We start from the raw sequence: 27,509 nt of genomic DNA, 5'->3' as shown, positions 1-27,509 counted from the left end.
TATCTCACAAATTGCCAGGTTATGGACACACATTTACTGGAACGCTACTGCTTCTACTGGTGCACATTTCTACCTGTGCAAGTTTGTGTTTTATTATGATACTATATACATAAACACGCCAGAGGCATGCTTAAATATTTATCAAATTATGCTCAATATTGTGGTAAGTTGATAAAAATACATCACTGCAAGTACAACCCTTTTAATGACATATCTTATCAAGCATCCAGAGAGCTTAAACAAGCTGTGGAGTTTGCAGATTTAATTTTACAAGAAAGAGAATCCACTAAACTATTTTTCTACAAAGTTGCAATCATTGTACAGACAACTGTCACAGTGGGGAAGCAGCTTTTCTATACTCTATTCATAAAAAGATGCTGCAAGCGAAGACAATTGCTGAACACAGTTTTAGTGCATCCTTTTCTGCTCACCAAGCTCCTTCACAGAGGTCAAACTGTCAATGTGGTACTTTGTCTACATCTACTTACACACTGTGCAAACTATACCAGACCATCCTGTACCACTAATAGCCATTTTCTTTCCTGCTTGACTCAAACATAGATCAAGGGAAAAACGTCTGTCTATGTGCCCTTATTTCTCTTCCTTGTCCTCATGCAAAATTTATTTCGGTGGCAGTGGAACCATTCTGCAGACAGCTTCAAATGCAAGTTCTCAAATGTTCTCAATAGTGTTCCTTGAAAGAACATTGCTTTCCCTCCACAGATTTCCAGTTTAGAGTTTCTTTATAACACTTGTGTGTTGTTCGTATCTACTGGTAACACAGCTAGCAGCCCACCTCTGAACTGCTTCGATGTCATCCTTTGATCTGGTATGGCTCCCAAACAGTCTAGCAGTATTAAGAATAGGTTGCACTAGTGGTGTCCTGTATGCAGTCTCCTTTACAGATGAGCCATACTTTTCCAAAATTCTCCCTATAAACCAAAGTCGGCAATTCGCCTTTCACTCCACAATCCTCACAAGCTCATTCTGTACTATACTGTAAAACTTTGACAGAACTTCAGCTTGGGATACAAAACAAAGGTGTGAAAGGCTCAGTAAAGGCATGTTTTGCTTCATGACAATGCACGTCCAGTCCTGCACGGGTCACTCAAAATCTTATTCGACAATTCAGTTAAGAGTAATTTGATCACCAATTCTACAGCCTTCTTTAACTTCATGCATAATTTTGGACAAAGGCACTTTGGACAGTGACGAAGTCTTCGCTGGGCTACGAATAGGGCACATAAAAGTTGCATTTCCTGCTATGAAAAAGTCTGAGCAATGGTGGCAATTACATAGAAAAATAGTTTAAGAAATGCTGTTTCTTGCAAAAATAAATTCTGGTTTGAAAAATGTTTTTCTGAGATTTTTTCCAAACTGGTACTTACTTCCTGGTCGAGTCTTGTGTCTAGGTAAAATTTTTAGCTATTTATTTTCACTGTATTATGATAAATCCTATATCATTGCGAGATGACCCCTCGATGAATAAATACATATTGCACAGGATAGACTAATGCGGAGAGCATCAAACCAGTCTTTACCTGACAACTGCTAAATCACACAATTGGTATGAAGAGAAAAGCACAAGAGGATGCCAACTTGTCTTCGATCATGTGGCACCCATATACCCATTTTTAGAATCTCCCCACTGCATGCAAATATCCCACAATGGCAGTACAATCACAGTTCATCACATTTGCCAGTTGTCGAGTACACCGATGTGGATAGCTGCGGATTAATGCATTTACACAATCGTTATCAAATCCCGAAGGTCTTCCTGGATGTGGAGAGTATTATCTCAAAATAATCCTCCTCACAATGAGAAAACCATTTTCTTGACACACTCTGTCCAACAGCATTATCTCCATACACAGCACAACTGTTTATGGCTGCCTCCATTGCCGTCATCCCTCTACTGAACTCAAATTGAAGAATATGTCTTAAATGTTCAGATTTCTCCACTCGGCACTCCATTTTCTAGCGCCCACAGCTCCACGTTATCTCCAAATGACAGAACGAAAACTCAGATAGCGACAGTGAGCTACAAATAAAAAATTGCAAATGATAAACACACAGTAACTGGAATACCCACACGCAAAACAAAATGCTACGAATTTGTGCACCAACCAAATACAAACACACAGTGAGGGTAATTAACGAATTTGCCTCAGACTGCACTTAAATACCAACTGCATTATAAAATGGTCTATTTCAAGAATTCGCCAGTGCACGGGAAATATTTGCAGGTAAATCTGAAGATGAGATGGAGGTATCTAAATCAATGGCTTAGTAAAATTCTATATACATGTTTAAAAAAGATGTCTCTTATCTCTGCAGGAGGTAGCCCTGTCACTCCGAGTTTGTTACATACAAGGAGACACGACATACAGTGTTGCATGTGGTTATCACACTTCCTAACCTATCTTTCAGCACTTTTTCACTCTGAATCGGGCTCTCTTTCAAATACACCTTAGTCTATTCAGATGGCGTCTTACGCATCGGCCCCAGGCTCCTAACATCTGGACGTTGCCAGAAGGTCAAACACACACTGGTCCTTTTAAATGTCCCCATGACAAGAAATCCAATTACCTCAGGTCTGGTAAATGTGGAAGCCACACTACCGGACCTGCTCAACAAATTCGGCACCAGTGAAATGTTACGGTGAGATGTTACAGTGAGATGCCATCACGTAATCCGTAGAAAATGGCTTGTGCTATATAGTGCATACATCCATTGTCGTGTTTTGCCAAAGAATGTTCTCCGACAGCATTGGTGATTCGTCAGGCTCCTGTTAATCTGTTCAATGAAGTGTACAAGCTCTGTCAGTCTGCCACTGATGATTCCTATCCGAACCACTTCTCGTGCAAAAGCGATGCCAGCGTATGGTTGATACTTACAACAAATATCAAGTGTACCAGTATGAAATGAGCGTTAAGATACAAATGTGTCAATAGGGAACATTTGTTGAGAACGAGCCTCAATTTTTTTTGTTTGGTTGGTATGACATCTGTCAAAGATATTTAGTATACATCAAGACATGGAACAAACAATATCATATGTTTTCATCATGTTAACAATGTCGAATTTTGTACCAGAAAGTGATTTGCAGAAGGCATTAATTTTTTGTTTTCATTTGAAAAAAGTGCTGCAGAGTCACATTGAATGCTTGTCGAGTCATATGGTGATCGTGCTCTATCAGAAGCAACATGCAAAAGATGGTTTCAACGGTTCAGAAATAATGATTTTGACATAAGAAATGAAAAACGTGGAAGGCCAAAAGTTCGAAGATGCTAAATTGCAAGCAATATTGGATGAAGATGATGCTTTGAGTCAGAAGCAAATGGCAATAATGCTAAATGTTGCTCAACAAAAAAATTTCAGACCATTTGAAAGCTATGGGAAAGATCCAAAAGTGTAGAAAATGGGTGCCACACAATTTGAATGAAAGACAGATGGAAAACCAAAAAACCATTTGTCGAATTTTGCTTCAAAGACATGAAAGCAAATCAATTTTGCATCTAATTGTTACTGATGATGAAAAATGGATTTATTTTAAGAATCCTAAAAGGGAAAAATTGTGGGTTAATCTGGGACAATCGTCAACATCGACTGCAAAACCAGATCGATTCGGCAAGAAGACAATTCTCTGTGTTTGGTGGGATCAAAAAGGTGTGGTGCATTATGAGCTTCTAAAACCAGGTGAAACTAAATACTAATCGCTACAGACAACAAATGATCACTTTGAACTATGCATTGATCACAAAAAGACCAGACTGGGCCGAAGACCTGGCAAAATATATTTTTTTTACTGACAATGCACCTGCACACAAAGCAAAACTGGTTCAGCATACAATCAAAACAAGTGGCTGGGAGCTGCTACCCCACCTGCCGTATTCACCAGACTTGGCCCCATTCGACTATTTGTTTTCGTCAACGGGACACACATTGGCTGAGGAACACAGATTCCTACGAAGAAGTCTAAAATTGGGTGTCCGATTGCTTTGCTTCAAAAGATGAATATTTCTATTGGCGTGGTGTCCACAAATTGCTGGAAAGGTAGTGAAAATGTATAGAAAGCAATGGTCAGTACTTTGAATAAAATGATTTTACTTTTCAATTCAAAATTAGTGTTTCATTTCCAAAAAAAAAAAAAAAAATTAATAATAAAATAAAAAAACACGCTCATTTCATATCGGTATACCTCTTAGTCCATCTACATGGATCAATATCCCCTCCCCTTATAATTGCTGCGAACAATCCACTGTCTGCAAGTCACTGAAATAGCCTGTTTAACATTTTTGTGGATAGAATGGCCAATTGCAGTTGTCATCCACTGAACAGTTCACTAACCCATAACAGCACTGTGTGTGGCATTTCCCTCATGGAATAGTAGGCCTCCAGTGCACTCTTTACAGTACAGTTTATTAATCTTGACCTGCTAACAGTGCGTGGGCAGCTCAACATCAATAGTTTTAGACCATTGCACTGCTTTGACTGATTTCTGCACCACTATCAATGTCCTACAAACTGCAAATAACTGCAACAGTGAGATGCCTTACACCATTGAATACTATACATTACTTGCCACAAGTAAATTGGTTGGTGGACCAATATTATCTCCTGCAGGAATATGTAAACAGTTATGGTTGTGTGGTGTGTGTTGTGTGTAATGAAGGTAACTTATCTCCTGCACTGGGAGTAGTAAAATACTGTACTGCTTACCGGTTCCTCTTTAATGTCCAGAACATCAGTGGGTTGGTCCACAAATAAATAACCCTAAAAAAAAGACAACAGATAAGTTCAAAGATGTTTCAGAAAGAGTTTTACCTATTAGGGATATCAAATTAACCTGAGGACATTTTACTGTTTCCGTTACAGTGAAGATACACTTTACAATAGGGTAGTCTAAATATGAACATGAGTAATGTAACCTGTCACCCTAAAGCTGAGGCACTAAGCAGTCAACAGGCACACAAGCACCTCAACTATTACTATTACAAACAAATGTATAGATAAATCTACTCACAAAGTGGAGCAGGTGAACATACACGAAAGGATTCAATATATTATTATTCTTCTTATTATTATTATTCTTATTCTTATTATTTCTTTCTTATCTCAGACGTTATGTCTGGTCAATAGTGAAAAGTGACGCGGACCTTGATCAAGCGTGACTTCCTTTTAACCGTACGGTATATGTTATATTGCATTTAGGAACTTTCGGTTAATTGAACATGTATCAATAATTACGGATTTCTGTAGTTGTATATATAAGTTTGGATGTAGCTGTATTACATTGATGTATTGGTGGATATTGTGTGGTATGACTCCTGTAGTTGATAGTATAATTGGTAGAATGTCAACTTTATCCTGATGCCACATATCCTTGAATTCCTCAGCCAGTTGGATGTATTTTTCAATTTTTTCCTCCTGTTTTCTTTTGTATATTTGTTGTATTGGGTATGGATATTGAGATTAGTTGTGTTAATTTCTTCTTTTTATTGGTGAGTATGATGTCAGGTTTGTTATGTGGTGCTGTTTTATCTGTTATAATGGTTCTGTCCCAGTATAATCTGTATTCATCATTCTCCAGTACATTTTGTGGTGCATACTTTTATGTGGGAAGTGTTTTATAAGTTTATGTTTTAAGGCAAGCTGTTGATGTATTATTTTTGCTACATTGTCATGTCTTCTGGGGTATTCTGTATTTGCTAGTATTGTACATCCACTTGTGATGTGATCTACTGTTTCTATTTGTTGTTTGCAAAGTCTGCTTTTATCTGTTGTGGTATTGGGATCTTTAATAATATGCTTGCTGTAATATCTGGTGTATTACAATTATGAATCCTGCCATCTCACTGTATATATTGCCTTTTCTTAGCCATGTGTTGCATGTGTCTTGATCGATGTGTGGCTGTGTTAGATGATATGGGTGTTTACGGGGGTTTAGTTGATGCGTGTTGTTCTTTGTTTGTTTGCTCTGGGATGTGAGAGTCCATTACTTTATTTGTTGCTTGGTAATAACAGAACATGAGGTGTCAGTTAACTTCATCTGACCATCTCATCCTCTGTCTTTGTTTTCCTTCTAGGGTGGTTGCAGGAAGCATATCCTGCAAAACACCTCTATTTGGATTTAAATCTTTTTCAGTTGGCTAGCAGTGTTGTTACCATTGTGGGCGGGCATAGGGTTCAAGCGTCATCCCCGAGCATGACGGCGCTTGTCCGAGGCTTCTTTAGTTGTGTCCTGAACCAACTAATCACACTAAATGGGGGGTTAGCCATATTAGTGGTTATTTTCGTCGCCTTTTGCGACTGGCAGAACATACCGGAGGCATATTATATCATATAACTTATCACCACATCATATAACTTATCACCACATCATATAACTTATCACCACATCATTTATCATCATCATCACGCTTTCAGAGCCTGTGGCTCTTCATCCTGGCAGAGGAGTTGGAGGAGAAGGAAGAGGGATGAAGGAAAAGGACTGGAGAGGTTTAGGGATAGAGGTGCAGTTCAGAAAGTCACCCAGAACCCCAGGGCAGGGATGTCTTACCAGACAAGATGAGAAGGAAAGACTGATTGTTGGAGACTACACTAGATGAGATCTGAAGACCTGGGAGCCTAAAGGTGGAAGACAGGGTAGTATGAAAGAGAGATTACTACTAAAACATTGTTCACAAGTTAAGAGTGAAAAGCTAAGTGCATTGTGTCTAAAAGAGGTGGGCGAAAAATAGGTAAGAAAATAAAAGACGAAGAAAAACTAAAATACAGTGAAGGAAGGAATATTACTATAAAGAAATGCTCATATGGAAGGAATTAATGTAAATTAGGGCCCGGAGTGTGGTGAGAACCAAGGAAATGTAATAGCACTAGTTCCACCTGTGGATGTCTGAGAAACTGTTGTCTAGGGAAAGAATCCCGACAGCATGTGTGGTAAAACGAGCACCAAGGTCACGACTCATGTTGTGCAGGATGGTCTGCAACAGGATAGTGTGTGATGCCTGTATACACCCAATGTCAATGCCGATTCATCCTGACATAACTGCTTAGAGGCCTAACAATGTTTACATAAGAGCGGGTATATGCCATGTCATTTCACAGGTGGCTCTCCCTTTGATAGTCTTGCCAGTTACAGGGCTGGAATAGGTGGTGATAGAAGGGTGCATAAGCCAAGTCTTGTAGTGGGGACAGTCCTACAGGTAGGAGCCACAGAGAAGGGAGATGGGCACATAAGGAACACTACAACATGTCCTCAGTTCTTGCCTCCCACCTGGCCATAATTTACGTTCATTCCTCCCGTCTCAGCATTTATAAACAATATCTACTCCTTTCTTCACTCTATTTTAGTTTCCTACATATTTTATTATTCACCACGTCACCACCCACCCACCCACCCACCCACCTCTCTTAAATAAAATGCACTTAGCTTTTCACTCTTATTAACTCATGCACAATGTTTTAGTAGTAACCTCTGTCTTGCATATTATCCTATCTTCCACCTTTAAGCTCTCAGGTTTTCAAATCTCATCTGTGGCAGTTCCCAACAATCAGACTTTCCTTCTCATCCCATCCGGTAAGTCTTCCCTGAACTGGGGTCCTGGGTGACTTTCCTGAACTGTACCCCTTTCCCCAAACCTCTCCAGTCTTTTCCTTCGACCCTCTTCCTTCCCCTTCAACTTTTCTCCTAGGAGGAGAAGGCACTGTCTCCGAAAGCTAGTAAAAAAAATTGAATTCTTTTGTGTGTGTTCTCCTGCTGCCACTTGGTGGATAAATTTCTATTATGTTATCAATAATTGATTACTTTCGTTGTTATTAGACTATATTATTTGTACTCCATCCAGAAGATCACAGTATCAAATTAACAGCAAAAAGGGGTATACACTACTGGCCATTAAAATTGCTACACCACAATGACGACGTGCTACTGATGTGAGATTTAACTGACAGGAAGTAGATGCTGTGAATATGTAAATGATTAGCTTTTCAGAGCATTCACACAAGATTGGCACCGGTGGCGACACCTACATCGTGCTGACATGAGGAACATTTCCAACCGATTTCTCGTATACAAATAGCAGTTGACCGGCATTGCCTGGTGAAACGTTGTCGTTATGCCTCATGTAAGGAGGAGACATACATACCATCACGTTTCCAACTTCGATAATGGTCGAATTGTAGCCTAACGCGATTGCAGTTTATCATATCGCGACATTACTGCTCACGTCGGTCGAGATCCAATGACTGTTAGCAGAATATGGAATCGGTGGGCTCAGGAGGGTAATACGAAACACTGTGCTGGATCCCAATGGCGTCGTGTCACTAGCAGTCGAGATGACAGGCATCTTATGCACACGGTTGTAACGGATCGTGCACCCAAGTCTCTATCACTGAGTCAACAGATGGGGACGTTTGCAAGACAACAACCATCTGCTACAGGAATGTGACCTAATGAATTTTTATCAGATAATGTTTCTTACGTAAATGATGACTACATCTAAGCCCACAGTAGCGACATCTATGTAAGATGTAAGCAAACATATTTCTGGTAGCTACTGTACTTCACAAGTTGCAAAAATGACTGTGTGGACGATGCGTCCTATTCTACACCTTATTTTAGATCTATGTGACGATGCTGTGCTGAGTATATTTATATGTTTTGACCATGCCATTACGGCCTTATCACTTTAGGATATGGTGTAGAAAAGGTACGTTTTATCGTGATTTATCTGTACATTTCCCTGGTTGTATGATAGTATATTGTGATACGTAATGCTGTATTATGTTGACAGACACACTGCTCACTAGTTGTATATATTTTTATTTTGTAGATCTGAGGATGGTCATTACTGACTGAAACCGGGCAATGGCAAAAGAATTGATAATGTGATCAATGACTGAAATAAAAAACATTTGATGGTATTGGATGACTGTTCATTTACGCAACTATGTCGCAGCTGGTGATACTTTCTATTTGTACTGCTTCAAATTCAGTAAATGATCATAAACTGTGGCTATTTCCTATGGGAAGCGTTTATCCAACAAACCTTTGTGGGTATGAGCTCAATCTTCAAAACATTGATATCAAAGACACTTGTGAACTCTGCATTGTTGAAGAATTAATGATGGATTTTGGCGTCAGAAATACATGGTATATCCGTGGCCAATTCTTTCTGAGACATTCAGAGCATTCTGTGACTCAGTTTAATTCTGTTCACATTTCTGCTTTCAAAAATATAAATCCAAGTTAGTTGATGTGTTTCACACACGAAGATATTTAGAGAATATTATGGAAATAAAATATATTTACTAAAGTGACAAAATAAATTAGTTGTATTTAAAAAATACAGAAGCTGAGCAATGTCATAAATCAAGCATAATGCAAATAATGGTAAATAATGGCAAACAAAACAAATATAAGTGAAATTTCCGTATGTGACATCATTTTGATTTTTATAAAATAAAACTGAAAGAAAGCTATAGTTTGTTTTGTTGCAGATTTATAGGAAGACTAATTTTCGTAGCGTATTATGGTGACTTATAAAAATATCTAATCAAAAACTCTACTAGCTTTACGTACGGCAGAACTTCGCCAGACTGTAGAACAATGTGTAAATATTCAAAAACGTTAATCAAATTATGTATATCAGGAAGAAAGTACGTGTCTCTCTCTTTCCAAGCATTAATCCCGACTTTCAGGGTCTGCTGGTTAATCGGATGTGGCATGTTAATTTTTTAAGGGGTGGCCGGATGCCCTTATCAGGAAGAAAATACATCCATGGGTGAAAAATAAATTGGTTTAAGTTTCTGTAATTTGAAGAAGTAACGTAAGATCTTGATTCATTATAGCCTCCACTTCTCTTGGCATTTCAGGTTCTTTACAGGAAGACAGCCTGTCTCTTCGTTCCTCGACATTCAGTCTTGTTTGACTACACTGCAAGCATCTGAGCCAGATGGTGGTATATCGTGGACACACACTTCCACCAGTTCAGCACGAAGCAATGCAGGAAACCAACTACCACACAATACATCACTTTATTAGCAGACACTGCCATTTTCTTTTGCAAGCTCTAGTATTGTGGGGCTTTCAGTGTGTGCCAGGAAAGCAGACACGTACCTGTAAACAAACAATAAATTAATCACACACCTTTATTTTTTCGAGGACATAAGTAAAATATCATTAACTGAATCTTCCATCGGTGCTTTGCAGAACACGGTAAAAATATTATTAAGCAGGAAACACTTCCCACTGGTCTGCAAAATTACTCTACTGGCCATTAAAACTGCTACACCAAGAAGAAATGCTGATGATAAACGGGTATTCATTGGACAAACATATTATACTAGAACTGACATGTGATTGCATTTTCACGCAATTTGCGTGCATAGAACCTGAGATCTCAGTACCCAGAACAACCACCTCTGGCTGTAATTACGGCCTTGATACGCCTGGGCATTGAGTCAAACAGAGCTCGGATGGTGTGTACAGGTACAGATGCCCATGCAGCTTCAACACGATACCACTGTTCATCAAGAGTTGTGACTGGCGTATTGTGCAGAGCCAGTAACGCGGCCACCATTGACCAGGCGTTTTCAATTGGTGAGAGATCTGGAGAAAGTGCTGGCCAGGGCAGCAGTCGAACATTTTCTGTATCCAGAAAGGCCCGTACAGAACCTGCTACATGTGGTCGTGCATTATCCTGCTGAAATGTGGGGTTTCGCAGGGATCGAATGAAGGGTAGAGCCACGGGTCGTAACACATCAGAAATGTAACGTCCACTGTTCATACGTCAGTGCGAACAAGAGGTGACATATACGTGTAATCAGTGGCACCACATACCGTCAAGCCGGGTGATACGCCAGTATGGCAATGACGAATACTTGCTTCCAATGTGCGTTCACCGCGATGTCGTCAAACACGGATGCTACCATCGTGATGCTGTAAACCGAACTTGGATTCATCCGAAAATATGACTCTTTGCATTTATGCACCCAGGTTCGTCTTCGAGTACACCATCGCAAGCGCTCCTGTCTGTGATGCAGCGTCAAGGGTAACCGCAGCCACGGTCTCAGAGATCATAGTCCATGCTGCTGCAAACGTCGTCGAACTGTTCGGGCAGATGGTTGTTGTCTTGCAAACGTCCCCATCTGTTGACTCAGGGATCGAGACGTGGCTGCACGATCCGTTACAGCCGTGCGTATAAGATGCCTGTCATCTCGACTGCTAGTGATACGAGGCCCTTGGGATCCAGCACGGCGTTCCGTATTACCCTTCTGAACCCATCGATTCCATGTTCTGCTAAGTCACTGGGTCTCGACCAACGTGAGCAGCAATGTCGTGACACGATAAACCGCAATCGCGACAGGCTACAATCCGACTTTTATCAAAGTATGAAACGTGATGGTACGCATTTCTCCTGCTTACACGACGCATCACAATAACGTTTCACCAGCCAACGCAAGTCAACTGCTGTTTGCGTATGAGAAATCGGTTGGAAACTTTCCTCATGTCAGTACGTTGTAGGTGTCGCCACCGACGCCAACCTTGTGTGAGTGCTCTGAAAAGCTAATCATTTGCGTATCACAGCATCTGCTTCCTGTCGGTTACATTTCGCGTCTGTAGCACGTCATCTTGGTGGTGTGCCAATTTTAATGGCCAGTAGTGTATATTAACCCTGCTTGACAATTGGTAACGAAGAAGTGCCATTCGCCAAGGAACAACTGCCAGTTGCTACAGTACAACCAAAAAAACAGCAGTGAAGCCTATACAGGGTGTTACAAAAAGGTATGGCCAAAGTTTCAGGAAACATTCCCCACACACAAACAAAGAAAATATGTTATGTGGACATGCGTCCGGAAGCGCTTAATTTCCATGTTAGAGCTCATTTCAGTTTCGTCAGTATGTACTGTACTTCCTCATTCACAATCAACATGAGTGGGCTGACGAGAATCCGCACGCAATTGTGCAATCACGTCATCAGCACAGATTTTCTGTGAACGTTTGGGCATCTCAAAGTATGAAAAACAAAGAACTAACAGCGCGAAAGTTCCACTATCGCAGGTAACAAATTTGATTATAACTTTCGACTCACTCATCATTTCTGGACCTGAGGTGCGTTACCTCAAATTGATATGTTTATCAATAGGGTATCAGCACCAGTAGGAACACAAAGGCGCCATTTCTCCCCATATCTCAAGGTCAGGTCCCGTGAATACAATGTGTGGTCACCAAACCACAGAGTGAACTCCGGAACAAAGCAACTACTGCTCTCAAATGCCAAGGTCACTGGGCCAATACACACGCAGTTCCTCCTTCCTTCCCGACTGTGTGAGTTTCATCATTAGTTCAAGGTCTGAAACGATATCTTAGGAACAATAATTCTTCTGAACCCCTCTGCTCCTTCTCCTTTTATTACTAGAACCTCACTATTCGAGGTCTATACACTATTGTGATATGAAACATAAGCAGCAAAGCTACCCTGCTTAAAAATGATGGTAAATATTACCGTAATTATTTATGTAAGGCACTTTGGCATGATGTAGTGCAGTGCACCTCTCTGGCTATTAATATCTGTTCATGTCTGCAGGGTGATAAAATAGTAATATACGTTTCGCGATGGCGTCTTCTTTGGCCCCAAAAATCAATTTTGTCTTCCAAAAAATGAAATATTTTTAGCATATTATCGCCATCAGCAAAGCCCCCCCCCCCCCCCCCCCAACACACACACACACAATAAAGAACTTGGAAATTGAAATAATTTCACGAATGGTAAATACGAGGGTGAATCAAATAAAAACCTTAAATTTGTAATAACAAATCGAAATTTCGCCCGTTATCCTGTAAGTTAGTAAGCATGCTACAAGAAGCGTGCAGAATGGCCTGCATTTGGCAGCATAGTGCAGATGCACACATACCGTCGCAGTATCAGTAGAAAGATGGCCGCCCACTTGCGACTTGCACCAGGGAAGAACAGACTTCTGTTATTCGTTTTTTGCATAGAGAAGTGTGAAACCTCTTGAAATTCATCGACGAATGAAGGTTCGGTACGGTGATGAACGTTTGTCACAACAGCAAGTCTAAGAATGGAGTGGGAAGTTCGCAAATGGTGTGACTTCAGTGGAAGATGCTCCTCGTCCAGGTCAGGCACAGCGAGTTGTGACTCCACAGAACATTGCAGCAGTTGAAGCCGTAGTGAAGGAAAACCGCCGAGTGACACTGAATGACATTGCACCATGTTTACAGATTATTCATGGGTCAGCACACCACATTGATCACGATCTGCTCCAGTTTCACAAAGTGTCTGCAAGATGGGTGCCACGGCAGCTGACTCCTGAAATGAGAGAACGACGTGTTAATACTTGTGAAGAACTTCTTTGGCGCTTTGAACGAGGAGGTGATGGCTTCCTTGCAAGAATCGTTACTGGGGACGAAACCTGGGTTCACTTCCACCAACAGTAAACGAAGAGAGCGAGCAAGGAATGGCGCCATTCCTCATCACCAAAACCAAAGAAGTTTCGAACATAACCATCAGCAGGGAAGTTTATGCGGACTCTCTTTTGGCACGAAAAAGGCGTCACTTTGGAGCAGTACGTGTCTAGAGGGACCACTGTCACCAGTGCATCGAACACAGATCTCCTAAACAATCATCTGCGGCCTGCAATCAAATCGAAGCGACGTCCATTGCTGTCAGCAAGTGTCCTTTTGCAACATGACAATGCGAGGACCTCCCCGTACAACAGTTGCAACAATCACAGACCTGCATTTTGAGTGTCTTCCTCATCCACCATACTCACCAGACCTTGCCCCAAGTGATTTCCATATGTTTGGACCACTCAAAGACGCAATGGGAGGAATTTATGCACTTTGTAAGCGCTGGAGGACTTGCATTGAGTGTGGAGGAGATTATGTTGAATAGTGATACAACTTCGTATCACTTGTGGACAATAAATAATATTTAAAAATATATTTAAAGTTTTCATTTGTCTCACCCTCGTAATAAGTAGTGCAGTGTGATATTTTAACAAAACTGAGATTAACAATTTCCTAAATGCACCAAATATGCAATTGTTAAATTCTCTATGGGTTATTGATGACACTAATTTTGATGATGTATGGTTTGTGGGGCGCTCAACTGCTCGGTCATACAAAGCCCCAAATTTGACACAGTCCAATTCTTTTACACAGTCCAATATAGCAACTGTCACGACTAATGATGGTGATGATGAAATGATGAGGACAACACAAACACCCAGTCCCCGGGCAGAGAAAATCCTCAACCCGGCCAGGGATCGAACCGGGGACCCCGTAATCCAGAGGCAAGAAGGCTAGCCACTAGACCACGAGCTGCAGTCTCTGTATGTTATTAGTGTGTACTGTCTTGGAAGTCACAAAAAGATTATCCATCGCAGGAGTTACCACCTTGCAATGAACAATGAGTGAGCCATGAAACCATGACGGTAACAATGACGATGTAATTATTATAAGAAACATTCACAGCGCGCCGCCTCTCTCTGGCCATTAGCCACCAGCCATGACCATGGTGCTACCGCCCACCTCACGTCCAGCCAGCTCAATGAGTGGCCTCTGGGCGGTGAACGAGGGACCTTCACATGGTTGCCCAATATTGAAAGAGGAGACGTTGCTGCAGACCACCTCGTGTGTCCACAGCGAGGCCTACCAACTCAGCATGGCATCCTTACTATCGCTAGCTGTGCTGTCTGTCAAGGAATGGTTGACGCTGCATATTATGCTTGTGCCCACAGCCACCCACCACATTCCACCAGCAGTATGAGGCATAACACGCTGTCATCAGCTCGAGGACAGTGATATAAAAAAGGCAGGAACCGCCTACCCAGCCCCTGGACCAATAACAATAAAGTGTCCCCCCCTCCCACCTCTCGTTCCTTCCCTTTTATCACCCTTAACGGGTGACTGTGTGGTGTGCAATATCCAGTCGCGGAATAATCGATGCGGTACTCCTCTATAGCACGGTGACTACCAAAAGTAGGTGAAGGTCTTCGAAAATGACTTCATCTCCATTATCCAAAGTGACCCTGATTTCGACAAGACTATGTTCACGTAAGACAGAGTTCGACCCCATCGAAGCAGGGGAGTGTTTGATGTGCTGGAGGGGCAGTCTGAGGAATGTATTCTAGCTCTGGAGTACCCAGAGGCCATGGCACGGGCCTTGATAGGATTCTCTGGATCTGAACACGTGGATCTCCTTTTTTGTGAGGTGTACATTGATAACCCCAAAACGATTGCTGAGCTGAAAACAGCCATTTAGGATGTCATAGACAGCATCAGTGTTCCGACACTTCAGCGGTCCAAACAGAATTTTCCTATTCGTCTCTGCCACATCATCGCCAATGATGGCAGGCATAACCTAAATCCCAATATACGTTGTGATGTTTACATGAGTAAAATCTGTGCACACCATAGATTGTAACTAATTTATGCTTTTTTTCATACTGTTCAATAATTGTCGTCCTGTAAACGTACTGCAACAGTGCAGTGTTTCGATGGTGGTACGCGATCCATGAGCGCACGTGTCCACCATAACAGTCAATGTGTGTCCATTTCATTTTACGTGTAACACACCACGAAACCTCATTTGAATATCGAATCATTTCCCGAAAAGTTTCATGCAGGTGGTAAATAATTCTAGCTTAGATCTGTCGGGGTGGGTATTTGTAGGTGATCTATGCCATATTAATGCCAATAGCGTAGTGGGAACTGTGACACATGCTGTTGCATGTTTTGTATTGTCAGAGCAGTAAGCGCTCTGATGCACAAGTGACAGCAACGCCTATTACTGGTAAGTTCGATCAGCATGCGAGTATTGCGGAAATGTTTTGTGAACTGAGATGGAAATCCCTCGAGGGGAGACGACACTCTTTTTGTGAAGCTTTATTGGTGTTTGATGGCTGTCAGCAGAATGATTCAACTGCTGCCAAAGTGCATTTTGCAGGAACAATGTAAGAAAAATTTGGGCTGCTGAGGAAGCATACAGGCACTCAGTTTGGCTCTGCCAGTTGAACAGGAAAGGGAACAACTGGTAGCTCTACGGGGTATCCTTCACCAAGACCTACACGACAATCTGAGGAGTACACATGCAGAAGTAGTTGTGCTGTACAAACAGTTTAGGAGAGATAACCGGAATCAACAGCATGATCACTTGGCTAATTTGTAAGCATCAATTAAACTTTCCCTATTTAACATGTTATAAAATGGTTCAAATGGCTCTGAGCACTATGGGACTCAACAGCTGTGGTCATCAGTCCCCTAGAACTTAGAACTACTTAAACCTAACTAACCTAAGGACATCACACACATCCATGCCCGAGGCAGGATTCGAACCTGCGACCGCAGTGGTCGCTCGGTTCCAGACTGAAGCGCCTAGAACCGCTCGGCCACAACGGCCGGCATCAAGTTATAGCACGGAAACTAATTACCGTATGAGTACCAAAGTTAATAGTATTAATGTACAGAGTATGAGGTGCACTATTTCCATGCGTCACAGCATCACTGTCCAGTTCGAATTATGGCCTCCAGGTGGCGTGATCAGTCATCATGATTCATAGCCTGACAGACCTAACCAGTTGCAGTGCACTTGTGGACATGTCAACATGAGCTTGGACTAAAGGAGCAGTGTATTACTGGTAAAACTGTATTATCAGAACAACAGTCTTCGAGAACATCGCCAGGTGAAAGGATTACACAGAGGTCCTCTTTATATACATCTACACACATACTCCACAATCCACCATATGGTGCGTGGTGCCTATATCCCTCTGTACAAGCCCTAATGTCTCTTATCTTATCTTTGTGGTCTTTCCGTGAAATATAAGTTGGCGGCTGTAAAATTGTACTACAGTCAGCCTCAAATGCTGGTTCTCTAAATTTCCTCAGTAGCTATTCACGAAAAGAACGCCTCCTTTCCTCTAGAGACTCCCACCCGAATTCCTGAAGCATTTCCGTAACACTCCCTTGATGATCAAACCTACCGGTCTCTGAATTGCTTCTATCCAACCTGATAGGGATCCGGAACGCTCGAGCAGTACTCAAGAATAGATCGTATTAGTGTTTTATAGATAGTCCCCTTTACAGATGAACCACATCTTCCCAAAATTCTACCAATGAACCAAAGACGACTATCCGCCTTCCCCACAACTGCCATTACACGCTTGTCCCACTTCATATCGCTCTGCAATGTTATGCCCAAATATTTAATCGACGTGACTGTGTCAAGCGCTACACTACTAATGGAGTATTCAAACATTATGGGATTCATTTTCCTATTCATCTGCATTAATTTACATTTATCTATATTTAGAGTTAGCTGCCATTCTTTACACCAATCACAAATCCTGTCCAAGTCATCTTGTATTCTCGTACAGTCACTCAACGACGACACCTTCCCGTACACCACAGCATCACCAGCAAATAGCCCCACATTGCTATCCACCCCATCCAAAAGATCATTTATGTAGATAGAAAACAACAGCGGATCTACCACACTTCTCTGGGGCACTCCAGATGACTGCTGTGCAAAGTATGATGAAGTTCAAATCAACTGGAGAACTGGGCGTTGCTCCGAGAAGAGGCCAACGACAGGTTGCACCACAGGTGATTGATGAAGCCACTGTTTTTATGGGGACAATGCTGCACGCAGTTCCTGATCGTCAGACAGGAAGCGTGCTGTGTCACAACAGTTGGACATCCTGTGGTCTACTGTATGGAAGGTGCTTCCAACTTTTCTCAAATAGCATCAGTACGAGATCCATATCGTACAGCAGCTTGCACCACAGGACACACGACGACTTTGCTCTCTACGTAATCACAAGGATTGAAGTTGAAGAGCACTGGCTGTGGACCACCCTATGGACAGCTAAAGCCCATTTTTCTCTGACGGGGAAGGTTAACACACAGAACTGGTGAGTGTGGGGATCTTCACCTCCAGTCACTGTGCATAAAGTTCCTCTATAAGGTGAATGTGTCACGGCATGGTGTGGCTTCACAGCTACCTTCATCATTGTCCCATTCTTTACTGAACAGGTTGGCGATGCTTGGGGACCAAAAACGTTCAATGTGATTTGTTGCAACCGTGACCGAAACGGCTGCAGGATGACTGAGAAAGTACCGCAGGACCGAACGAAGAGCGGCCCACAAACAAACAAACAGACGGAAAGGATGGACACGAAACGACGACAGATGATCGAGAGAGACCTTACGACAACAATGTGCAAAGAGAATAAACAATGGAGACACAGAATGAAAATAATATAATGAGGGACAAAAAACAGTAGACACAATAGCGAAAAAACACGAAACCGTTCACACGCGAAGTAAACAAAAAAAACTGTTAGCACTGATCACGGACACTGATGATGGGGACGACACGTGAACGATGGGGCGTGGGCGGCGAAAAACACTGAGGAACAAACACAACGGCACACACACATAACTGATGGCGCAGATGGCATTGACCTCCGGCGCGCGAATGTCCACTTAACGTGTGCGTGTCTGTGGACCTGCCAAGAGGGGAAAAAGGTGGGGGGGGGGAGGGAGACCAGAGATGCCAATGCCAGAGGAGATGGGGGGAGGAATGAAGTAAGGGGGTAGGGGAAGCCCGGGGGGAGGAGTGGGGAGGAAGGGAGAAGGGAGAGAGGGTGCCCTGAGGAAAAAACACAGGAAGTGGGAGAGGAGGATCAAAGTTGATAGGAGGGGTAGATGGAGGGGAGGAGGGATTCATCACAGGGGGGGAGCTGGCGGAAGCCACCTTGGTAGAGGGTAAGGAGAGTGGAGAGATGGAGAGCAGGTGGGACATGGAAATACAGGCGTGGCAGGGGGGGGGGCGGGAGAAGGATGTGAGAGACAAGCAGGTGAGGGGGACCTAGTTCACAGGAGGTGTATAGGATCCAAATCCGTTCGAGGAAAAGGAGGTGGGGGAACGGAATAAGGTCGTACAGGATCCGCATGGGGGAGGGAAGACGGATGCGATAAACTGGCTGAGCAGGAGGCAGGCACTTAAATACACGATCGGAGGCGCCGCTATTTGCCGCTGGGACCACGTGTTCCACTGTGGCGCCCTCACACTAAATGTGGGCCAGGAGGGGCGCGCCACTACAGCTTACAGTGCGATGGTGCAGAGACCTCTAGGGGTCTTCGACGTCCACGATGCATGGCGCGGATTCAAATTCTGCGGCGCGCGGGTACCAGATGACTGACCAGTGTTACTGCGATATGCTTCGCCAGCATGTCATAGCCACCTTACAGGAGACAGATGCATTGAACTCGACAGTTTTCATGCGTCATGGGGCCCCAACGACTTCACTTGTGAAGTTTAGGTGCTTCTCCGAAACATATTTGGAATCGATCGAATTATCAACCGATTGTTTCCAAATGCTTGGCCGGCACGATTACCTGATCTCACTCCCTGTGATTTCTTGTTGTGGGGCTATCTGGAGGAAGGATTTACGCATTCACACATGGGCTGATCTGTAGCTCAGAATATCGAGAGAGGTAGCCAGCATACCTACGGACATGCTGCGTTCTGCTGTCCAGAATGCAATCCTGTAATTTTGAGACTCTTCTGGGCACTGATGGTCGCCATATTGAGCCCCTTTTGTAGCAGAAATGGTACCAGTATGTAGTGTTATGATGTACCGTAGCAGCACATTGAAAGTATTTCAATTGAGTTGATTCTGCATTATTTCTCTTCCCCAGGGCCTTGACATTAATGCTACCAAGTCTGGCTCTAGTACAGAAATTAGTTTCCGCGTTATAACGTGTCAAATGGGGAAAGTTTAATTATGACTACCTGGTACATACTTTGGCAACTCCTGCCATAAGGACGGTCGAAATGTTTTCATTAAATGCTATACAGTCCAGAACTGGTATGCCAATGAGGCAAGATCGTCTTGAGCAGTGAGGCAATCATCCTAACTACGGACAAGGTTGAAGATACCCATTTGGTAAAACACCGTGTCCTGCTGCATGAAGAAGTCCGTAACTGCCTGCTGTATATCCTTATCTAATAGCAACATCGACCCTTCGATACCTTTTCAAGGGTCAGAACGCATGATAATCACATGGGGAGAGATCAGGACTATAGGGCAGGTGCTCGAGTGTCGCGCACGTGAGTTGGGCATAACTTCCATCTTACGATATGGGGACGTGCGTAATCACGAAGCACCCCTTGTTGCACAATTCCACAACACTACTTTTCAACAGACATACTGGCCCACACAAAGTCTCCCTTCTGCAGTGGACGACTACCAGTGTTTGTCCTTCAGCAGCCAATACAACAGTTTATTGTGTGTTGAACAGGGAACCTAGAAACGACAGAGAGGCTTTGTCTCCACTGTAGGCCTAAATGGTTCAAAACGCCAAAACAGACTACAGCAGTCCACTCACCCCACTGTCACCCACACCGCACCCAGGGTTATTGTGCGGTTTGGCCCCCAGTGGACCCCCCACTTGGAACGTCTCATACCAGAGGAGTGTAACCCCAAATGTTTGTGTGGTAGAGTAATGATGGTGTACTTGCACATGGAGACAGTGTTTACGCAGCAATTGTCAACATAGTACAACTGAGGCGGAATAAGGGGAACCAGCCCGCATTCGCAGAGGCAGGTGGAAAACAGCTTTAAAAACCATCCACAGGCTGGCCGCACACCAGACCTCGACACAGATCTGCCAGGTGGATTCGTGCCGCAGGCCAGCATGCCTTATCACTCAGGAAGCAGTGTGTTATACTGTGCGGTTAGCTGGGGGGGGGGGGGGGCGGCATAACTTAGGTCCAGTTTGGACGCATTCGCTAATAATATTGCGGTATTTCACGTTTTCGCATTTACTGCACGTACGTAGGAAGGACACGACTGCTACATGTAACTGCTTATATACCTGCGCCAGAGTAGTGCTGCATTACATATATGCTGCAGCAACTCCCTCAAACAGAAACTTCTTCATTGCCTCATATTAATTTTGAGGTTCTAAGGGGCTTTGTCGAAATCATCGTTCAATATCCCTAACGACTGTGCCTGACGCTACCTCTACGATGTCTTGCGGCTCTGCAAGTATTATGCTAACAGGTGTCGATTTTGTACTGCAGTAGTCCTGGGATGTAGGTGACGACTGTACAGATCAACAGTTCTAAGGAGATGACGAACAGCACCAATGCTAATGCTGCTACTGCTGCAATACGAGGAGCATTTGAAAAGTCCGTGCAAAAATAAAAAAAAACTTAAATGTTTGGGGTAAACCTTTTTTTTTTCGAAATAGTCTCCTTTTCGACTTATACACTTCGTCCAACGCTGTTCTAATTTGTTGATCCCTTCTGAATGATAGGAATTGGCCAAGTCTGCAAAATCGCTATTAGTTACTGCAATCACCTCATTGTTTGAATAAAATCTTTGCCCCGACAGCCGTTTCTTCAAATTGGGGAACAAATAGTAGTCTTGAGGAGCCAAGTCTGGAGAACAGGAGGGATGTGAAACGAACTGGGATCCTATTTCCATTAATTTTGCGACCACAACTGTTCAGCTGTGTGCTGGAGCCCTGTCATGATGGAAAAGGACTTTTTTGTGGACCAATCGCCGGCGTTTTTCTTGCAGCTCGGTTGTCAAACAGTCCAATAACGATGAATAATATGCACCTGTACTAGTTTTACCCTTTTCCAGGTAGTCGATGAGGATTATCCCTTGCGAATCCCAAAAGACAGTCGCCATAACCTTTCTGGCCACAGGACTGGTCTTCGCCTTTTTTGGTGCAGATTCTCCCTTGGTAACCCCGTGTTTAGATTGTTGTTTGGTCTCAGGAGTATAGTAATGTATCCATGTTTCATCCACAGTGACGAAACGGCGCTTAAAAGTTCTGCGGATTCTCCCTGAACAGCTGCAAACCATCCTTGCAACAGTTCACACGATTCCGTCATCGGTCAAGTGTGAGCAATCACGGAACCCATCTTGTGGATAGCTTTCTCATGTCCAAACGTTTATGCAAAATATTATGTACCCATTCATTCGAGATGCCCATAGCACTAGCAATCTCACGCACCTTAACTCTTCTGTCATCCGTCACCATATCATGGATTTTATCAATGATTTCTGGAGTTGTAACCTCCACAGGGCGTCCAGAACGTTCGGCATCACTTGTGCCCACATGGCCAGTCCGAAAATTTTGAAACCACTGTTCTAATCGAAGGTGCAAAGTCACCGTAATGTTTATCAAACTTCTCTTTTGTCTCCTGAGGCGTTTTGAAATTCATACAGTAAATCACTCGGCTTCCTTGATTCACACGAATGCCAAACACAAATCAATAGACCAATATGGCTGAAACTTGGTGTCCGTTCTTTCCAAATATGCTAAAAACTAAACATGACCTCGATACACGCCGGTGGTGCCATCTCTCGGACTTTACACGGACTTTACAAACGTCCCTCGTATACGCTTGTACCAAGTTCCCAACCACATATTTCATGCTCAGACCTCCAATCATGTTTCGCAATGGACCATAGAAGGGTGTTGTGCCTTTGAATTTCTCACTCTTTGGAATTTTCCATCTCAACACAGAAATTCTATAACTCATGTATCTTTCTATGTGTGATATTATTTACCAACTAATTTGACTGTACCTTCTTCCTCATAATCTGCATAATTTATTGGTAACACACCACGAAAATGCATTTTAAATTCCTGCAGTTGACTGCAGAATGATTCCAGTATGGACGCATACACACACTTGTATGTACCTCGCTCCATCTGCGAGAGGAGCAGGAATGGGAATGACCAGCGTTCAGTATTACAATAAGTTAAGAGGTAATACAATTTCACAATAAAATTTGTGACAGTCATTGAACTAGGGGGAACGATAATTTTTTTTTATTTGAAAATTTATTAGGTTGCTGCATAAGCTCATAGCGTTTTTCCTTAAGTTTAATAAACACAACATACACATAACAAAGACTTTAGCCATCAATAATATACAGGGTGGGGCAAGTATAAGTGGCCCACAGAACTGGGTTACAGGGTACAAAGAAACACAGCAGAGGCAAGGAAATGCAGTACAACTCGCCTGTAGCAGATGCTGAAAGTGACCGCCATTCATCTCTTGGCACCTCAGGGCCCTGATCAGCAAATTGGTGAAGGCGGATCGAAGCTGGACTGTTGAAATTGCTACAGTCTCATCTGAAATGTTCTTTTGCAGTTCTAGAAGACTGTGAGGGTTGTAGAGACGCACCTTAGACTGAGGGCTCCCCAAACAAAGCAATCGCACATCTGTGTGGCCAGACCAGACTGACCTCTGCTAACAACTCTGTCAGGCGTTAAGACTGTAAATGTGCTCCAGGGTTCGGCCAATCATATGTGCAGTTGTTCCATCCTATTTACAACAGTCTACCAACGCTTGGACAACTTTTAGATTTCATGACTGACAACTTGCGTGGTTTTGAGCTGAAGAACTCGTGGAGCCAAGTTTGGGGCACATTTTCATCCGGAAGGGAAGTTCCCTGAAGGTTGTTCGATAGAGAGCGGAAAATAGGAAACTCTGAGGGCGGAATACCAGGTGAATAACGTGGGTGCGGCATACTCCCCAACCATCTCCTTTTAGGTTGGGTTGCTTACGGGAGGAGACCAGACAGCGACGTCATCGGTCTCATCGGATTAGGGAAGGATGAGGAAGGAAGTCGGCTGTGCCCTTTCAAAGCAGCCATCCCATCATTTTCCTGGAGCGAATTAGAGAAATTATGGAAAACCTAAATCAGGATGGCCAGATGCGGGATTGAACTGTCGTCCCCCCTAATGCGATTCCAGTGTGCGAGCCACTGCGCCACTTCGCTCGGTCCAAACTCCTGTAAAGTGTTTTTCGGCAGTCTAGAATGCAGGCAAGTGATATTATAGAGAAGCATCACTTCACACAACGTTGTGGTCGTTGTTCTTTTGCTGCATCTGCAAGACGCCTCAGTTGCTGACAGTGAATGTCAGCAGTGATGGTTACACTTAGGGGAAGTAATTCATAGTAACTACACTTATAATCCCCCCCCCCCCCCCCATGAACCATATACCTTGCCGTTGGTGGGGAGGCTCGTGTGCCTCAGTGACACAGATAGCCGTACCGTAGGTGCAACCACAACGGAGGGGTATTTGTTGAGAGGCCCGACAAACTTGTAGTTTCTGAAGAGGGGCAGCAGCCTTTTCAGTAGTTGCAAGGGCAACAGTCTGGATGATTGACTGATCTGGCCTTGTAACATTAACCAAAACGGCCTTGCTGTGGTGGTACTGCGAACGGCTGAAAGCAAGGGGAAACTACGGCCATAATTTTTCACGAGGGCATGCAGATTTACTGTATGGATAAATGATGATGGCGTCCTCTTCGGTAAAATATTCCGGAGGTAAAATACTCCCCGATTCGGATCTCCGGGCGGGGACTACTCAGGTTCAAATGGCTCTGAGCACTATGGGACTCAACTGCTGCGGTCATCAGTCCCCTAGAACTTAGAACTACTGAAACCTAACTAACCTACAGACATCACACACATCCATGCCCGAGGCAGGATTCGAACCTGCGACCGTAGCAGTCGCACGGTTCCGGACTGCGCGCCTAGAACCGCGAGACCACCGCGGCCGGCTCAGAGTAGGTATTGAAATCCATGGTGAAGAAATAAAAACTCTGAGGTTCGCCAATGGCATTGTAATTCTGTCAGAGACAGCAAAGGACTTGGAAGAGCAGTTGAACGGAATGGATAGTGTCTTGAAGGGAGGATATAAGATGAACATCAACAAAAGCAAAACGAGGATAACGGAATGTAGTCGAATTAAGTCCGGTTATTCTGAGGGAATTAGATTAGGAAATGAGACACTTAAAGTAGTAAAGGAGTTTTGCTATTTGGGAAGCAAAGTAACTGATGATGGTCGAAGTAGAGGGGATATAAAATGTAGACTGGCAATGGCAAGGAAAGCATTTCTGAAGAAGAAAAATTTGTTTACATCGAGTATAGATAAGTGACAGGAAGTCGTTTCTGAAAGTATTTGTATAGAGTGTAGCCATGTATGAAAGTGAAACATGGGCGATAAATAGTTTGGACAAGAAGAGGATAGAAGCTTTCAAAATGTGGTGCTACAAAAGAATGCTGAAGATTAGATAGGTATATCACGTAACTAATGAGGAAATAGTGAATAGGATTGGGGAGGAGTTTGTGGCAAAACTTGACAAAAAGAAGGGATCGGTTGGTAGGACATGTTCTGAGGCATCAAGGGATCACCAATTTAGTATTAGAGAGCAGTGTGGAGGGTCAAAATCGTAGAGGGAGACCAAGAGATGAATACAGTAAGCAGATTCAGAAGGACGTAGGCTGCAGTAGGTACTGGGAGATGAAGAAGCTTGCACAGGCTAGGGTAGCATGGAGAGCTGCATCAAACCAGTCTCTGGACTGAAGACCACAACAACAACAACACTTATAATGAAATTATAAACAGCCGACCAGTTGCAATGGATAAAGAAATTGTTTACCTAGGTTTCGACAAATATAAATTTGTCTTCTTCAGAAGGTAGCCTAAGGACAATGAACATCATAGCTTACATTAGAAAAGTATGAATCTTAAGCCAAGAACAAATTTTAAGACAAATTAAAGAACTCTTGCATTACAGAAGTATGATAACGACGACTGGTACTTACAATTTTACATTAGTAAGGACTAACGCACCATCGGCGTTTTTACAATTGTCGGCATAGATCCATTTGTCAAAAATGAAAGATAGCCCTAGAATTAGGGTTTGTCACGTAAATATAAAATAGTTCATGTATGTTGAAGAGGTCACAACCGACTGAGTGTAATCGGCGAGCGTAGTTACTCTGAAACCAGGGCAAGTGGCGCTCGCGCCGAGAAACATGTGCCAATTGGCGTGCAAAGGCAATGTGTAAATTATCAGTATTAATAACGCCCTTAATAAAAAAATAGGAAGGAAATTAACACTCCCATTATAACAGTATGGGAGCACTGGTACAAATAATATAGATAGTACGCCAAAAAAGCAGGTGGCGCTTATGCCGAGAAACTTACGCCCAGTGGCATATACAGCCAAAATATAAAAAATTGCATTACTATATTAGTGAAGCCCACAAACGATATACATGTCAGAACTTTAAAATTGACAATAATGGCTCTTGCCAAGAAAGAATTACGAAGACTGGTACACGATCCTGTTAACACACATTCACAGGGAAAACCAAAATTTTAGAGCCAGGCAAAATCACATAAGGGCCGATGTAGTAGCAAAGACACATCGTGAGGAAACCACCATTGCATAGGGGTAGTGAGCTTAAAGCATTGAAGGTGCATCATAGCTTCCTGAGGAAATAAACCACTAAAATTACCAGAATTAATGTTATACGAAAAACAGTACAGGTGTAAAGCCTTCAATAAATTGTCTACAAGCAAGGTACAACTGGTCGTTCAGTATATTACCGTCCTTGAGCTTAAGATGTTTGAAAATTTGTAACTCTTCGCACAGATCTAATCTACGCTCTTTGACTTTTCTGTGTGGGATAACAGTGTCTTCTAACTGTTTAGGCGTATGACTGGCTATCAGGTGTTCAGCTAAAGTAGAACTGTGAATATTCGCTCCTTTTTTACCTAATAGGTGTTATTTATATCTTGTAAAGACATCATTTCCTTCTTTCTACGAACAATACGAGACTGGAATAGAAGGGAGAACCGATAGAGATACTCAGGGTACCCTTGCGGAGTATGGATATAGATGTAGATTTTCACAGATCTGCCTGGCTGACCACTTTAATATGAAGGACAGTCATTACAGGTTAGTTTGTAAACCCCTGAATTGGAAAACCAGTCGCCGGCAATCTCTATTGAATGTACAAGATTTCTCTCTAAACTTATCACTGTTCCACCACAAGCATAACATCATCTTTTGTGGATGTATACAGGTTTTTGTACAAGGAGTTGCTGCTTTGTTTGGGCTCAACCACAACTTTCTTTTCCTTACATTAGCGTAAAGACATCATTTCGCGTCACTAGCAACAGTACAGGATAGGAATGGTCAATGTTGTTCGTGAGCTAATTGATGACGAGCAGGTGGAGATGCACCACGTATGGCTTCCTGCAGATTTTTTGTGACTTTCCTCTCAGCACACACGGTACCCACACCCGATTGTTGGACCTTCCTCATTGCATGCAAATGTCGCACGATGGTGGAATGATCTCGCCTCATGAGATTTACCAGTTCTTGAGTACAGTGACGTGGATCATTGTGGATTAATGCGTCTAACCAGTGCTCACGATCTGAAGGTTTCCTGAATGTGTAGGGTCATTAATGTCCAAACGATACTCCTCAACATGACAAAACCATTTTCTTTCCATGCTCTGACCAGTGGCATCATCCCCACATATGCCGCAAATATTTCTGGCTGCCTCCACTGCTGTCCTCCCTCTATTGAGTAGTAGTAGTAGTAGTAGAGGAGTTTTGGGCGCACGACAGCAAGGT

The 27,509-nt window shown here is 43.0% G+C and overlaps 1 protein-coding gene across 34 annotated transcripts in view; it reads right to left on the bottom strand.

The window, feature by feature from the left end:
• The window catches only part of LOC126295288 (uncharacterized), a 562,445-nt gene that overhangs the window by 130,041 nt on the left and 404,895 nt on the right, over window positions 1–27,509 (bottom strand). For 6 of the 34 annotated variants that reach the window (XM_049987719.1, XM_049987722.1, XM_049987727.1 and 3 more), the window contains one exon: window positions 4,723–4,776. The exons of 24 other annotated variants lie outside the window; for them this stretch is intronic. In XM_049987719.1, the coding sequence (XP_049843676.1) occupies window positions 4,723–4,776 (54 nt within the window). Of the gene's footprint in view, window positions 1–4,722; window positions 4,777–9,292; window positions 10,124–27,509 lie in introns of those variants that run through there. 4 more of the 34 variants (XR_007552437.1, XR_007552436.1, XR_007552441.1 and 1 more) reach the window with 3 other exon arrangements.

This window comes from Schistocerca gregaria, chromosome 11, assembly GCF_023897955.1.
Source record: "Schistocerca gregaria isolate iqSchGreg1 chromosome 11, iqSchGreg1.2, whole genome shotgun sequence".
NCBI classification, from domain to species: Eukaryota; Metazoa; Arthropoda; class Insecta; order Orthoptera; family Acrididae; genus Schistocerca; species Schistocerca gregaria.
This window is presented reverse-complemented; position numbering and strand designations above follow the sequence as displayed.